Below are 17,057 nucleotides of genomic sequence, written 5' to 3' on the forward strand. Positions count from 1 at the left end.
ATAATGTTCAATAAGGTTGCCAGACAAATTCCAGGATAATTACCATAATTTTAAATCCGAATTTATAAAACTCATAATTATTTTATATTATCATAAAAAGATAGATAAACATTTAAAACATCTGTAGAATCAAATAAAAATGTTTTTACTTCAAATGGTAGATAATAAGAATATAATATAATGTACATTCCCATATTATAAAATAAAAAAAATACTGAGCACTAGGTATAATAAATAGTCCAGTCAAAAGCGTTTCAGTTGTATGTTTTACTATTAAAATGTGGGCGCTAATATCAGACGATCGCTAAAACGTATATAATGTTGCTATTTTGAGACTGTAACAGTAGGTAATAGAACATTGAACTAAAAAATCTTTCTTGTTTATTGCTTATGATATTTTTTTTTACTGGCGAGCTCGGGCTTCACGTTCACAATCACCATAAACAATATCTATCTAAAATGTTCTAAGTGGTCGGCGGTGTAGGTACTGTTTTTCGCACGGCATTTCATAGTTTTTTTTTGCAACTTGTAGTTGCAACTGTTAAAGTCAAACATCTAAATGTCAGATTCTCTCGGAAAAAATGTCTATTGATCTAAAGAAAAACCGCGAGTCCTTACTCGTGGCCTGGAAAGACGTTTTAGATGATAAGACAGCCACAAACTGGTGAGTAGATGTTTTTGTTTAGATCTGGTTGAGGTCTTTGATCTCATTATCACATTCCGCCGGCTTTTACGACTATCAATATTTCCATCTAAATCCATCATTCATAGAGTACTTCGATATTGTAGATACCTGTGAGAGCTTTCATATCTTATCTGTTTAATAAAACTGACGTTTTCCAACATAGGTATACGAACGTCGTAAATTTTGCCGTCTGTCAAAATAATAAATTTCTAATTGGTTCGCTGCCTTTCAAATTTGCGTTTGGTAAATTATTCTAGTCATACAATCATTAGCATACTCACTGGCATTTTACAGACTAAATTTTGTAATTTCTCTCATTAATAAATGGATACCGATCACCTCGCAACTTGTATAAATTTAAAATACCAACCCGACCGTCTGAGGATTCTAATTTCTATCGTCGTATTTTATCGTAGGTATTGCTGGATACTATATTTAATTATAAAACCAATTCATTTATGTATTTCTGTACGATTTTCTTAATTAAAGATCCAATTTGCACAATACTTATATCGTTTAGTTAATATGGTAAATAAAATTATATTATTCAGTTCGAAGTAAGTATGTACTTATGTATAATTATTATTTTGTCTTCAGGCCTATGTAGTTTGTTTATGAAGAAAGAAATAACACAAACTTAACATTTCCATATTATTGTATTGTAAATATCCCAAGAATATAATGGTACCTACTTATCTAAATCTAAATGCCAGGGAAATGTCAAAATTATTCTTGTGGAAAATGATTACATAAAAACAAAATAGCAAACTCGACTCATATATATCATGTTATCTAGCTAGAAAAAATAATCTACCTATCTATAAAAACGATTTTTTTATGATACTTACATACCAAATTAAATCTAATTGAACTTACAAACTCACCGACTGACTGGCCTGATCGAGATATGTCACATTAAATCCATGGAGTCATGAGGATTACTTACCATATCCGACTTGACAACTGAAACTAACGATTCCTTCGAAGGTGACGTTAAATTCCACTTCCGGTCGGGTGTGCCTTCAACGCTGTCATGTTAATGTTTGCCATCATAAGTAATTTTCGGCGGACATTATTCATTATTTGAACAGATAATAACACGAAACAAAAATATGCTTAGTAAATAGAATCAGTAATCAGAGAAAGTCAATTTTTGTAGCATGTCATTGGCTGAAACGAATGTTCTCTGTCTCATTCATGATGAGACCATCTATAAGTAATAAAAAACTATGGGTGCTTTCAAATAATATAGTAACCCATTTATTACGTTCATAAATGATATATCGAACAACCCGTGGAGGGAAAGTGATAATGATATTCGTGTTAGCGAAGTGACAAGCTATATTGTAAATACTATTATAGATCCATGCTTTGGATCCAAACACACGTTGAACAAACGTGTGAATTTGAACCTGAGATCCACGACTTTAAGATAGTCATTAGGCTGACCAAAAGATTTTTTGTCTATTGATACTTTTTAATACTAGCAACAAAATGTAATGTTATGATCCACTCACAAAAAACGTCAAGATGATCCAATTGGTATAGTGCCACCTGAAGAATTGATGGGGGAGCCACAGTCGAAAACTACCCAATCAAGACTCGCAACTGGACTGAATCTGACATTCGAATGACATTGTCAATATGGCGTCCATATGGTAGTTTGTAGTTCCATTTTTGACCGTTCTTCAGATAAGTTTGTAGACTGATTGTACCTGAATCGTTGACTATAGTAACCTCTAAGTATAGTTAACGAATGCTCACGATGATCAATGTGTTCAATCATTCGAGTGATCTAGCCGTTATTTAAATTTTAACATTTGTATATTCAATTTTTGTATATGTATGAGGCTCATTAATATTGTCTTTGTAGGGCTCTGTTTGGATACGAGGGTCAGACGAATGAACTGAAAGTAGTGAACAAAGGCGATGGAGGCCTCGAAGAGTTGGCTGACGACCTCAACAGCGGGAAAATTATGTACGCCTTCGTCAAAGTCGAAGACCCCAAAACAAGCCTAACCAAATATGTCTTAGTCAATTGGCAGGTAAATATTCTTCATGGCTTTATATTTTTCTTTCTTTTCGTTAACCATATTTTACGACAACTTGACAAGGTGGTGCTGTCTACTTTATGTATATTTGGCAGTTCATTTTCATTATCATGTGTGCGACACTCTAGGATGGGTTCCGGTTTCTTCCGACAACTCTCTCCACCTGTCCCTATCCATACTGGCCGTTTTCCTGTTCGGAGCTCCAAGTATTACATGGATTAGCCAATGAATTTTTGGGTCCTATGGGATTGCTCGACATTACTCTCTTATCAGGATCTTTGTTCTTCATGTCATGCAAATGGATAGCCAGCGCAGCCTTCCAATCCCTGCAATCTTTCTACAGCCCGTGGAGCTCAGCAGTATCCTATTCTCAATTTGTTGCCATCTCAGCACCTTTATTCCATTGCACCCGCCGCAAGTGGAATGTATCACATATAAATTATCAATTATTACCTTAGATAATCCTAATTACCTAGAGTAACCAAGGTAGTAACAATTCCATAATTCACACGCGATACATTCCACTCGCGGTGGGTACGGTACAATGGAATACAGGCGCCGGTCTGCTCAAGTTGGCTCAAACCATTGGACAGTACAACTTGGTTGCCACTCAAAGACAAACTTTGTTTCATTTAGAAAATTTACGGTGTCATACTGCACAACGTGAAGATTTCTACACTTGAATTGTGTGGCAGTTTTGTATTAGCTTTTATTACTTATTACGATTTTTATTTGACCTCTACATGCTCCTCTCTCCCATAGGCACTCTTAACTTAGAGTCATGTCAATTCAGTGAAACCATACTTGAGTGTTTGGTGACCTTAGTCTTGGGTAACTGCTCCTGAGACATTCCCAGTCATAAAATACCAATGCTTATGGCTCAAATGTATGTTCCCGTGATGCACCTGATTAAGACCAGGTGTGGTACGGGGCCAGGTTTTGTTTGGTGGGGTCAATGTTGCCATCTCTGATTGACCTATAAATATGGTGGATTTTTTTTTCAAAAATGTACAGAGGTCGTTCATTTCGCAAAGACGATGTCCTCATTTCCAAGGCATATGTGAGCATAGGCGATACAAGTGTCTTCAAGTATAGTAGACGGTACTTGACCGAAGTAGTATTTATTTTGTTGCTGACATGATACTCTTGTTAATTTCCTTTGCGGTATCATTATGTCAGATCATAAGCAATTATTGAATAATTTCTATATTATTGTTATATTATATTATGTCAGATTAGTGTTAACCATTTGGAGTCTCGTTGGTTTAAAATAATATACAGATAGATAGCGATGTCTACCAATTGATTTATGATTTCAGCACATACCATCCTGTTATCATTTTAACACTACTTATCAAACGAGATAAATAATTATGTACCTAGTATTCATTACCTATTGGATGATAAAATGATATACATTTTTTGTATTCCATCAGTTAAGTAAACTGACTTAACGATTATTGCAAATATTTCAGAAACTGGAATATTTAACATTTAGTCAGTGTTCAATTCTGTGTTCAAAAGTAAAGGGAGGTAACGCTTAATTTTTTTTTTAAATAAATTGAATATGCCAAATTACTCTTAGTCATCAATATTTTTGAATAAATAAATTCCACAAAAAATCATAGAGTTCACATGGGTACAAAATGGTTCAGAACTTATAGCTCCCCTGAAAAGTATTGATTTTTAGACTGCCCTTCCCTCACCCCTATGAATGATGACTTGTTTTCTAAGGTAAATTACCATTTCCGCTAATAAGACAGAGCAGAGCATGAGCTTTACAGAGCGGATCTTATCTGCCAAACCAATCGGGTCCATGCTCTGGGATCTACACATATTGAAATAACGTATGAATTCTGAACATGCCATCCAAGGCTTTGAAGGAGACGCTCGACTACTACTCACATTAATGCTTCATTTTTTTTTTTTCATGTAAAACTTTATTTACTTAACTGTAAAAAATATACTGTTATAGTAGTAGATATCTTCATATGTGTTAGTCTCACTAAACCAAGTCATAAAACGATGAATAAAATATTCGGTAGAAATATAGATATTTGGTAATGTAAAAACAAAGACTCCATAACCCATGCTGATGCCCCCAGTAACCAATAAGTTGAGACATGGCTATACTGTACTGTGTATTTTACTACCGTCTACTCCAGTCAGGCACGCACGCAGAGGGGGGGGGGGGGTTTGTGTCCGGACTCCCCCCCTCAAACAATTTTTCTGTGTGCGCACCTAACTCCAGTGCATAGACAAGTTCATTGGATGCACGACTGTGTATGGTATACTGTCATTTGATGGGAATATTCTATATTATTTATATTGTAGTTTCACATAACACATGATGTTGATTATCACTGAGTCATAACTACACCATTTTATGTTTTGTACTATATTACTATATACATTGTTATCTCTTATTTGGATACTATATTTACTGAGTCAACAAAAAATTGGTAAACGTCACGTCATGTCTGTTTTAATTTAAGAGATTTTTTGGTATATAGGAATCTACTACTTATATAATATTATAGGATTCAAATCTACAAACACCAATCAGAAACCTAGCATGCTAGCCGTTGCACGGCGGTGGTTCTTTAAACATATGCTTTGCTTTTATGAAAAGGTCCTATGGTGCCCTTGTTAGGTGTATTGTAATCATTTTACAGTGGCACCATAGGCTATTCGCAGAAGTATTTTTATTGTTTGCTACAATGCCTATTTCAATGTTTGCAAACAAAACCAATACAACTGCAACTGTAGAGTGATCGATACATAACTCAATTATTGACACAATAAAAGAAAATAGTTTTTGCAAAATCTATATATTGTATTAAAGTCAATACATTATGTGTGTTTGATTTTCTTCTCCTACTTGGCCTCAACTGACATAAGAACTTTATATACAAATGTTTTTAAATTTTCTGTTGAATTATTATGCTCAATATGCTCAAACTTGTACTTGATATGAAGTAAATAAAAAACAAACAAATATAGAATACTGAAATGTCATTTTGACATTTCATTTTGATTTCCATAGTAACGCACGTATATATTAATAATTTAGTTGCTAGGACCACCCCCTTAGCAACCAATAATAGTCTTTTACTTTTTACGAATTTTTCTGAAATAACTTTCCATACAAAACAGAATTAACTGAAAATGAATTCAATTCTGCTTAAAGATGGCTAAAAGAATTAAAAGAACGCATTGGCATCGTGTTCTGATATATTCTAAAAGTTTCAAATGTCTAGCTAGTCGGAAAGTTAGTTAAAAATCGATCGCAAGATTTGTACTGGACAAACAACCACCGGACAAACAAGAATACGAGCTAATAAAAACGTCTGTTTGTTCAAATTGCCTTTCCTGCCAATTCCGTTTTTAAATTTTCACGACAGATAAGGTTTGCTTAATATTATGGATTCGATTATAATTTCTTTTGTTTGGCCTTGTTGTCGGAACTATTTTGATTTTGACATATTATTGTATGCCTAGATAAGGATATTTTTAGTATCTATGAATGTAACTAGGTACTTATTATTGTTTTGTCAAGTATGATAAAATAATGTATATCGACCAATGAAGCAACCTTGTGTGAAGCCGGGGTGGGGGGTACTTCTTATAAATTTATATCATGTTCTAAATACATAGCTGTTATTTTTATTTGCATTCAGATTAAGCTATTCAGGGACAAAATGAATGGTACACATATCTACTAATTCTAGCTGGTCATCATCTAATTTGATTGCCACTGAATATGTGTGTATGTGTGCACAAAAACATGGCTTTAATTTGATCATATTTACAGCTGTTGCTCAATTGATGTTATGACTCCTACAACAGATGTGAAATAGCAATGTTCATGATAAAAGAGTAATTCGATAACATGAATGAAATGACTGTTATTCACTGCTCAGTATTCGATAACATGATAAAACTTAAATATAGGAATCAAAGAGTTTGACCATTTATAACTCAGTGAAATCTTATGATCTTTTAGTATTACAACACAATATGGTGGTAATTCTGCAATATTTTTAGCCTGCGTCTTTTGTACGTATGCTCCTTCTATTTAGCTGACTTCTATATTTCCTACAGCGGAAGGTTCGACAGGCGGGAGGCGGGTCAAACGCAGCGTTTCGCGGTTTATGTCAGGATATCTTGTGATTATATTACTTCATCCTATTTTAGCATTAGAGCATAGTGCAAGAAAAGATTGCATCACTTCCCATCCATGGTTTATCGCCACGTCCCATGCCTCCCGCCTGGTATATATGTATTAAGAGTTTACTAGTTCTTTCACCAGCACTCGTATTGTAATGTGAATGCTTTGGTTTGGTACAAGTCAAACACGTTTCGTATTCGATGATCAACATAAGTAGTCATTATTAAAACAATACCATCCATTCATAACAAATTCAAGTTTCAAGGTGAATTTAGTTGTGGAAATGATTGCAGTTTTGCATGTGGCCGATATTCAGATTCGACTCTTTTTTTTTTATAAACATTTGCCCTTTTCTTTTGTATATAGATGTTAATTAACATTGGATTAAAATATTATACTCTACCATTATCTCTTGCATCTCGGGTATTATAAGCATGGACCCCACAAAGGGGGGGCTGACAGGGCTCAGGAAGGGCCCGGCGTGGCGAATCGACCAGATAAGTGATTTAAACACACATCAAAAATTCTCTCGAATAGTAGGCGCTATTTATCTTCAATATTAGTATTATTTCAAATTATGTGGTTGTACGATACAATGTTTGATTGTGTATCGATACTCGACAACTCAAATAATTCAAATATACAAAAAACACTAAATATAGGTACACAATAATTTTACCGCGTACACCATTTGGAAAACGCTACTGTAGAGCGTCATACGGCCTTTATCTTCAGCGATAGGTAGGGGGCCCTTCAAAGATCCTAGTCTGGGGACCCGCTTCAGGATGTGGGGGCCATGATTATAACCATACAAAAATTACTGAATCTGATTGGTTTAGTAATAATTTTCTTCGTTTCTAGGGTGAAGGTGCACCAACGGTTAGAAAAGGCACATGCGCAAATCACATCCGCGATGTCAGCGGACTTTTCAGCGGCGCGCATCTCACACTGCATGCGCGCACGGATGACGACATGGACCCGGAAGCCATCATCGATAAAGTGGCCAACAGCGGTTCGGCTTACAGCTTTAAAGCTCCCCGCTCTGAAAACAGCGGACAGAGCGGCCCCATCGGCACTACTTATCAAAGGGTGATACCAGGTAACTGAAATAATCAAATTTTATTTATTAAATTAAAACTTAAATTATTGCCTGTGCCGCTACGGTTATACATTTCAAGTAAAAGAAATGTATCTCATGTGTTAATAATCTTTTTCTAGGAAAAGAAATCAATTCAAAAGAAAGAGATCAATTTTGGATCAAAGAAGAACAAGAAGAAAAAAATAGAGTAGCTGCTGAGAAAATCCGGCGTGATAATGTAAGTACTTCATATAACATTCTCTCACATACAGTCAGCGATTGTTTATCAACTCCAGTGCAAAGGGTCTAATGGAAGGATAATTGACAACCAACCATTCTTTGTAACAAAACTGTTAATATAACTTCTACACTGTGGACGCCCATGTTCACAAAGGACCGAAAATTTTAATTTACCTTTTTTTTATAGGTATATTATATTGTCACTGTTCAGACAAAAGTCACTATCAGCAGAAAAGATAGTTAAAACTTAAATACTTGCCTATGGATTCAGAAAAAAATATTTTTCAAACACAGTGGGATACAATTTATACTGAACCTAGACAATAAACATACTGTCATCTTGTACAATGTAGGTATACCATCGTACATCTACTTTCCGACTTGTATCTCAAAAGTATGTTTCTGCTGATGGTGACTTTTGCCCGCGATATTTTGGATCATGAATTGGTCAGGTACCTAATTGCGTTTTGAATAATAATTGAATCTTTTGTTTCATGTATTTTCCAGGAGAGAAAAATTGCAGAAGAAGAAATTCGAGCTCGAGATGCTCGTGAAGCGGAAGAGAGAGAGACCGCAGCGGAGAAGAGGAACGAAGCCATCGCACGCAGGAGGGCCGCCGAGCACAGCCAAGAGATCGCCAGGCGGAGGGAAGAAGACGACAAGGAGACTCAAAGGTTTGTGACTGTGTTCATTGTCTATCTATGTCTGAAATCCCTGTTTCCTGATAATTCAGTGACAAACTCCATTTCTTTATCAATGTATTGTAGTTATGTAGAATACAGCCGGTCCAAAATTTGGACAAAAATACGAATCCATATAGAAAATTTTACTGCTTGCAGAATATGCTACCTTCGTAGAACACAATCACGCTACAATAAGATAACATAAATATTCCATTTATCTCCTTAAAAGTTATTCGCACTCATAGATATTATATAAAATATGTGGTATTTATCATTAAAAAAAAGTTAATGTAGTGTATAAATAGGTGTGTAGTTTTACATAATCACATCTAACACAAAAGTGCCTATTTCTCAGTTTGTGTCCTATGTTGACTGGTTGCTTTCTGCAAAAATATGCTCAATTGCGAGTATTTGTATATCAGACTTGATCATCCAGTGTTATCCAAAATTATGGCTCATTAGCAATAGGCATAATGTGATTTAGATATATCGATATACCTCTTACAATTTTTTTTGTAGGCTTCTCAGAGAGCAAGAGGAGAATGTTGCGAAGAGTGGTTTAAACGAAAGCGAAACTCTTCGTCGGCAAAGATCGAGAGAAGCCAAAGAACTCATCGGACATTCTACTTCACAGGCCCGTGCCCTCTTCCAGCAAAACTCATCGCAGGGGCAGATGAATAATAAGTTAGTGTTCAATATTACTCAAAGCGCAAATAAAAGTACGCTATGCATGTCATAATATGGTGTTCACCTCATACAGTGCAGTAGTATGGTTATATCTGTTATAATCATTCAGGATAGCCATGCCCTTATTATGTACTCGTTACTCTTATTATGTGCCCTTTTACTCCTTTTTATGGCCATATTAGGGCCAAGCCACACGGCATTGCAAATTCATAAATACTGCAGTACCGCAATGCTGGTCTTGCCTGCTTCCAATTGGACCCATTTGCTATCAAGCACAATCAGCATTGTGGTACTGCAGTTCGTGTGAATTTGCAACTCCGCTTGGCTATGCTCTTACAATGAAACTTATCTAAAGAGATTTAATTGAATTGGATGATTAACTTCTTATGAATGTTTCGAATCTCTAATGTATTTTGATATCTTTTGATCATTAATTCCATTAGTTGTAATATAAGTATATGAAGTAGAAAACTATTTCACACAGTCATTGAAACATTTTTATCAATCATTAAAATTTCATTTATTTTGTCCCAATATGGTTTTTTGAAGTTACATATACCTGTATCGATCTTTCGATATGCTGTCTTTAATTGCAGATAATATGTACATACAATTTTATTTATCATAGATATTATTACCGTATTATGACATTATTTTTAGTGGCAAAATAATATTGTGAAATTTGAATGTGATTAATGTTATCATTACAGAAACTTCAACTCCGTTCCTCAAAAACCGATCCGCAATTCTGTGATAGCGCAACGCATTAATAGTCTGACACAGCAATCCGAAACCGTATACAAACCGCCGGCCGACGAAGCCTTACTCAAGAGAGAAGAACCCGCCCCCGCACCGAAAACTAGTCCCATCAAAAACATAGACAAGATCAAACTGAGCCTGGAGACCCCGTCCCAGATACAACAGGCCATCGAAATAGACCCCACCGTTTCCGATCTCAGTCACGGTGACGTGAATCCCATCAAGTTCACCTCCGTGATAACCAATCCCAAAAATGATGTCCCCTGTTCGGAGGAGACGCAAAAGCCTGCGGACCGAGACCCAGAAATCTCAAACAGGAGTCCCAACCACACCAACCCGCAGAATGAGGATTTTATCAAGCAGAACATTCTAGAGAATGATATCTTCGACAGTTCACTGTCCACCTCCAGCAGCAACGATATGGACGACGACGATAGTGATAACAAATTTAGTACCATCAAGAGATCGCCGCACAGCAAGAATAACATCTCTGAGGAGAATAACACCAGTGGGGGGAAAGATCGCGGTGAGCTTAGCCGACAGAATACCGTCATCGAAAATGCCAACTACAAAGACGGCAACGGCCACACTAACGGATCTAGCACCCCGGATGGTATGTATATTTGGATACTTTCAATTTATAATACTTCGGAAGTTCATGTCGTAATTGAGAGTGATTTTTTTATGTTAGCTGCTTTCACCTTCCGATATCTCAGAAAGAATTCTCTTCATGGCTTAAGGGCGAACGTGCTCAGCGTAGGTCAAAATGGACTTTTCATTGTATTTTCAATGCATGATCCTGGACATTCCTTAAACGTTGTAGATAATCTATTTATATAATTTTGAAGCCTTATTATCCTTTATATTTATTTTAAACATTTGATGACTGCATAAAGTATTTTTATTACATAAAATAGTATTCTTTTAAATCTCTCGCTCTAATGTCTTAGAATATAGTCATATTTCAGTACATGCATGTGCAGTGGTGTTAAGATTTTTTACATTTATTAATTTTTAAACGCATTTATAAAACCATTAGTATAATTTATGTCGACATTATTATAGTGAAAAATTTACGATAAAAAATTATATTGATAATCTCTGTGATCCCAAATTTGACAAGAATTAGGCATTTTATTATTCCAAAAATGATCTAGATTAACACATTTGAAGATAATTCTAAAGATACTAATTATAAGCTATGTCTTTGACCATTCAAGTGTGATAAACATCTTACGAATAATGATTGCTTTATAATAATTATTGACCTAAGAATAAGGTAGTGTTTTTTTGAAATACGCAATTTCTTTTGGCATTCCCCAGTGGTTAAGCTACAACATACGGCCGTAGCCAAAAATTTACAAACTAAAACTGAAGTAGGGAGTAAGATCATGTACCTAACCGAAAAAAAATAATTTTTAAACGGTACATATTGTACCGTTGTACAAACGGTGTTGTAGTGATATGCAGAGCCTTTCAGAGAAAATGCAAAGCCCGGTATATTTGGGCCCTCCCTTCAAAATTCAAATTACAGGTAAACCCCTGTTGATCATGGTGGATACGTTTTAGATAAGGTCATGATAAGCGAAAGTTCAGGATTTAACGATGCTTTTAAAAAATCAATTTATATAATGAGAACACTTTATTTTTATAAACAAAATAAAACATTGCGTTGGGTGCGTTAATATTTATGTACCATTGTATATTTTTCATGTAGATGTGTCTCCAGAAGCATTAGAAGATGATGGAATTTATCAAGATGTGGATGATGACCCCGGTCTTACTGCATGTGCGCTTTATGATTATCAAGCAGGTATGTAATAGAAACTTAACTTAAGCTGAATAAATAATTAACCAATTTTCAATAGTATAGCATATTGGACATGGATTTACCATATAAGATGGACTTTTACCTAAATTCACATAGGTTCAACGTATATATAGTTTTTGATAATATTATGTGTAAAAATCCCAATTTGACTATTCTTATAAATATTTGATTCATAGTGAAACAATCCCCGTACCCCATCATAGGAGATTGTTGGAAAGGTGTCAATACACATTATGCATTTTTCCATACTTTAAAACGCAACCATGATTTTATATGGAGGTTTTAATATTTTTGGAGGAAGTTTTTAATATTTTCTGTGGAACGAATCATGCGTGAAAAGAAGGATTTAGTTACCATTTTCAGATGTATGTACTCTTGAATACCTCGAAGCATACGTGGAGGGTGGAGGTAAAATGTGGATATCCGACATAAATAGTCCACACTAAACTTTATCAGTCATACTTATTTGTTTTCATTGATCTGTGAATACAAATTGCAGATAGTGTTTGTTAGTTTTAAAAATTCAATGAAAACCTTCGTAAACCAAAAAATTAATTTCTATCTAAACATCTTAAAATTTTGTATGTATATTTTTTATTCACCGCCTCAAAGGTTTGAGATATTTTATCTGGTCTTATTAACACTACCTCACACTGGTATGTTGCTCACAAAATCACTTTAAATTATGGAGAGTAGGATGAAGTAGTTGTTTGGTTTGTCTGTAACTTGAATATTTATTTTGTTGACGTTTCCAGCTGACGAATCGGAGATCACGTTCGATCCGGGCGACATCATCACTCACATCGATCAGATTGACGAGGGCTGGTGGCAAGGCCTCGGCCCGCACGGCCTCTTCGGTCTGTTCCCCGCCAACTACGTCGAACTGCTTCCCTGCAAACCCAAAAAATAGATTTCTTCGTTTCTGCAACACCAATTTTTTGAGGACTGTGTGCACAAAGATAAGGGAGATAAGTCTCAAAAATTGGAAAATACATAATATATGGGTAAATGACAAAAAGAACGAATCAAACGATGTCTCCGAATTACTCAATTCTACACACAAACAAGAGTTCCCATACAATGTCCAAATTGTCCAAAACTCAATCTCCTGAAGATATACTATGTGTATGTATCTCTCTTCTCCTTTCGCACACAGAATGATGCGCTCAAAATTCAAACTGTGACACATAGCCACCGTTCCTGTTATATTTAAATAATAATTACGTATTAGATAGAACAAAGATCACAAATTAAAAAAAAACATGATAATATAACTTATATCGACAAAAGTTGAGAAGTCGAGTTATATTGCGATAGTGCCCTCATTGTGTTAATATTGATTTTATCATATTTGAGTTAATTAATTGTTGTCTACCTCAGATTGGAATAACTAAGATTAATTGAATTGAAATGAATTTGTTTTATAAAATTTGATACAATCTACGCCTTTTTATATAAATGTAATTTGGTTCGAGCCGATATGGTTTTACTGAGTAGCAGTGGGTGTGGGTACATATTTTTATTTTAAAGGAAATTCATAATGCGTCATCATGTCATAATGTCGTCAATAATTGTTCATACCTAATAATAACAGAGACTTTTAGATATCCTTATTTTTTCTTTTATAACACAACACATGCATAATAAATGTAGTGTAAAAATTACAGTACCTATTTAGTTTTTAATAATTTGCTGATTTACATTTTATAACAAAAACTGTAATTACTTTTCCTCCGTGTATAAATTAGATTTTTTAATGAATTTTGATATTTTTATAACATTCATGGATTTGTTATGTTGAAATTACGATTGAGATTCACGAAATTAATGAGTTATTATTAAGTTTTAGGTGGTGAAGCTAACGAAAGAATATTATTATGTTTAGTTATTTTTGTAAGGATATTAATCTGTACATACATAATATTTTATTTGTCATCCTCGATCCAGATGTATATAATATTATTTTAAATAATTTCTGTCACTATTGACATATTTGTTAAATGAAGTCGTATTATTTTATCCAATGATGTTTTTTGAACACAATAATTTTGCAATAAAATATGAGCTTCTTTCCTAGTCTAAAAAAAAAAAAAACGATTTTTTTGCATGAAATACAAGAACAAATTATGCCTAAATGTGCTTTGCATAAATAACTGTGAAATCTTGCTATAACATTGTGGAGAACAGTAATTATAATAAATATTATATTTTAGGTTTATAATAACGGCTTTTGCTTGTATTTAAAACTAATGGCCTCGAGTATTAGGTACATTTTAGCCTTAGCCTTTTACATTATGGTCCGTCGGACATTGACAATAGTTCACTTGATTTACTAATCCATATTCAGTCGAGTATTAGACAGTGATGTCGGAATGAGCGTGAACTGTCATTATAACATTGTCTTTGTCCGAATAGACTTAATAATTACTGCCAACATTTAGTCATTATATTTTAACTAAGCATTTTCTTCATTAAAAGAATACCATGTTTTTTGTCATGCGAGTATTTTTCTTTGTATCAACAATTAACTATGTTCACTAGGAAAATGTTAGTATGTGATGTTTCAGTATATTGAAGTTTTATAATCAGTATTTTATCTAAAATGTGCAAAAAAGTTGCTGTTTTATTGGCTTGCACTTTTAAATGTACCTTTTATGAATAATAAATAATATGTAGATTTAACCATTTTTTATATAAACATGTGAATAAAAAAAGTCAAACACCAATATTGGCATTTAAGGATTTTATACGTTATTTTAAGGCTTATTCGATGTTCTCGATCGAATACCGTTAAGTATTTCAAATGATTGATCATTGTCATACCAGAAATATTTGGCTGACTGGTTTAATTATTTTGTGTTTTGACTTCAATTTAAGTTATCTCATTGTAATTGTGTTAAACCTACACATATTACTATGGATCAGAACTTCAATTTTTGCTTTCGGGTTAAAACCTGATCATCTAATATTTTTATAAACATTTTATTGCAATGATCTCTTTATTTATTATATATTATATCAGTTTGTATTATTTATTTGCTCTTATTTTGTTAACTCTCTTTATGATTTTCAAAATCATAATATTTTGGACACATTTATGTAGAATTATTTATGGTTAACTTTTCGTCGCCTTACGATTGGTTTGTCGTTGCTCCATTTTTGAAGAAATTGAATTTTTAATGCAGTTCAATTTCTTTTATAAAAACTTTTTATTTTTCAATGGAAACAAGTTTTTTTTAATGTGGTAAGAAAACCACGGCACATAACAATCATTCCATGTTGGTTTGTCTAATGTGGACATTTAACAAACCAGCACCAGACAATATATATAAAAAAAACTATTCAAAAGACCATATAGTATACATATAATATTTTGCTTGCATAGTTATTATAACTCAATTAATTTAAATATTTTCTGGGTAACTATTTCGATTGTCTAATCTCCACAATTCGTAGCATACAAATTCTTCTGAATTACATGAGTAATATCACTGGATTAATTAGTCATTTAATATAATGTATCTCACTATGTAAAATAAATAAATATGAAAGATCTTCAAGCATTGGAATATATCATAATGAACTTTGTTTGTCGTCTCCTGAATATTTCACATATCGTCGCTTTCGACAAATCAAACCTAATGCGACATTTTGCCTAGTTATTTAGTTCAATATGTACTAGTAAATATACCACCATTGATAATTCAAATAAAGTGTTTTCCATGCAACGATATCCAAATGGTAAAATAAATGCTTCATTTACTTACATTGAAGTGTATTTCATATATCATAAAGAAGCATGGCACGTCCCGCACATAGATAGCATAATTTTATTATTTTGCCATTACACAATATTATTTGTATGATTGGTCTATATCTATGGTCATACTGAACTATTTTTTGTGTATGTACGTAATGGTGCTTTATATAAATTTGTTTTTCTATCCAAAAATTTATTTTTCAACAGAATCTTACTAGAACTTTATTGTAATGCCAAATAATAGAAACAAACAATACAAATTAAGTAAAAAGTAGACATATTTTTGTATCAATTTACTACCAACACAATTCATTCATATTTTTTTATAGCTTTAGAAGTCGAAAATGGCAATTTGAAATTTAATGTTTTGAAAACAACATTATTTGAATTTGTTTTTTTATTAAAGATTTGGCTTACATCCATTATGTAGAAGATATTATAATTTTCCCAATATTTTCTACCGACGTACCAACACAAAGCATTTAATATTATAATGTAAATCTATCCATACCTTTGTGGAGATCTATTATTTATATTTCGTCTATTTCTCGAATTGTAAACTAAATTTATCTTTGTAACTATTGTAAATTTTATCACACTCATTATTCTATTCTAAATGTCTCTTCATTAATAAATTCGTATCGCTTAGGTGATTAAATTCATTTTTCGTGTTCATCGATTCATTTTAAACGACCAACCTATTATAAAAAACCTAATAGTTCGTAACTGTCACCCTGTATAAAATTAGCGGTTGAATTTTATAACTCTTAGAGATGCCGCATTCGTGCGGTGAGTGAATATAATAAAATTAGATGTATGAAAATTGTATATTCGATAGAGAATCATTAAAGAAAATCTTATTACTCATTCCACATGTTTATTATCTACACAAAAGAAGACTTTATTAGACTGCATGTAATTGTGTAATATAAAAATGACTTATTCATATTATAGCGTCTTGTAATGATTATTTTATTATAATCTCCTTTTTTGATGGAATTGTGTAAATTATAATTGTTTTACATCGTATTTATAATTATCGCGGTTTTATTGTACTTATTTCTCGTGATGCGTAACATTTTTTTACTGTTCTATATTCATACATAATTATT

At 33.3% G+C, this 17,057-nt stretch overlaps 1 protein-coding gene across 1 annotated transcript; it reads left to right on the top strand.

Annotated features, from left to right (window-relative positions):
- The first annotated feature begins 430 nt into the window (after nt 1-430).
- Abp1 (Actin binding protein 1) lies at nt 431-14,265 on the top strand. Its single transcript, XM_085960131.1, has 9 exons — nt 431-664; nt 2,559-2,730; nt 7,769-8,006; nt 8,126-8,223; nt 8,733-8,899; nt 9,428-9,592; nt 10,306-10,967; nt 12,072-12,167; nt 12,941-14,265. The coding sequence occupies exons 1-9, from the start codon at nt 582-584 to the stop codon at nt 13,093-13,095; spliced, it is 1,836 nt and encodes a 611-aa protein (XP_085816257.1). The 5' UTR covers nt 431-581; the 3' UTR covers nt 13,096-14,265.
- The last annotated feature ends 2,792 nt before the right edge of the window (nt 14,266-17,057 follow it).

The sequence above is a fragment of the Rhyacophila brunnea genome, unplaced genomic scaffold (assembly GCF_057557595.1).
Source record: "Rhyacophila brunnea isolate RB1 unplaced genomic scaffold, BYU_Rbru_1.0 scaffold_9, whole genome shotgun sequence".
Taxonomy (NCBI): Eukaryota; Metazoa; Arthropoda; class Insecta; order Trichoptera; family Rhyacophilidae; genus Rhyacophila; species Rhyacophila brunnea.

What these genes read in the sequence shown, in the direction of transcription:
- Abp1 (XM_085960131.1), top strand. Translation starts at nt 582, where the DNA reads ATGTCTATTGATCTAAAGAAAAACCGCGAGTCCTTACTCGTGGCCTGG. An exon ending in ATGTCTTAGTCAATTGGCAG is followed by an intron (nt 2,731 to 7,768) that starts GTAAATATTCTT and finishes CTTCGTTTCTAG; the next exon opens with GGTGAAGGTGCACCAACGGT. An exon ending in GACGACAAGGAGACTCAAAG is followed by an intron (nt 8,900 to 9,427) that starts GTTTGTGACTGT and finishes TTTTTTTTGTAG; the next exon opens with GCTTCTCAGAGAGCAAGAGG.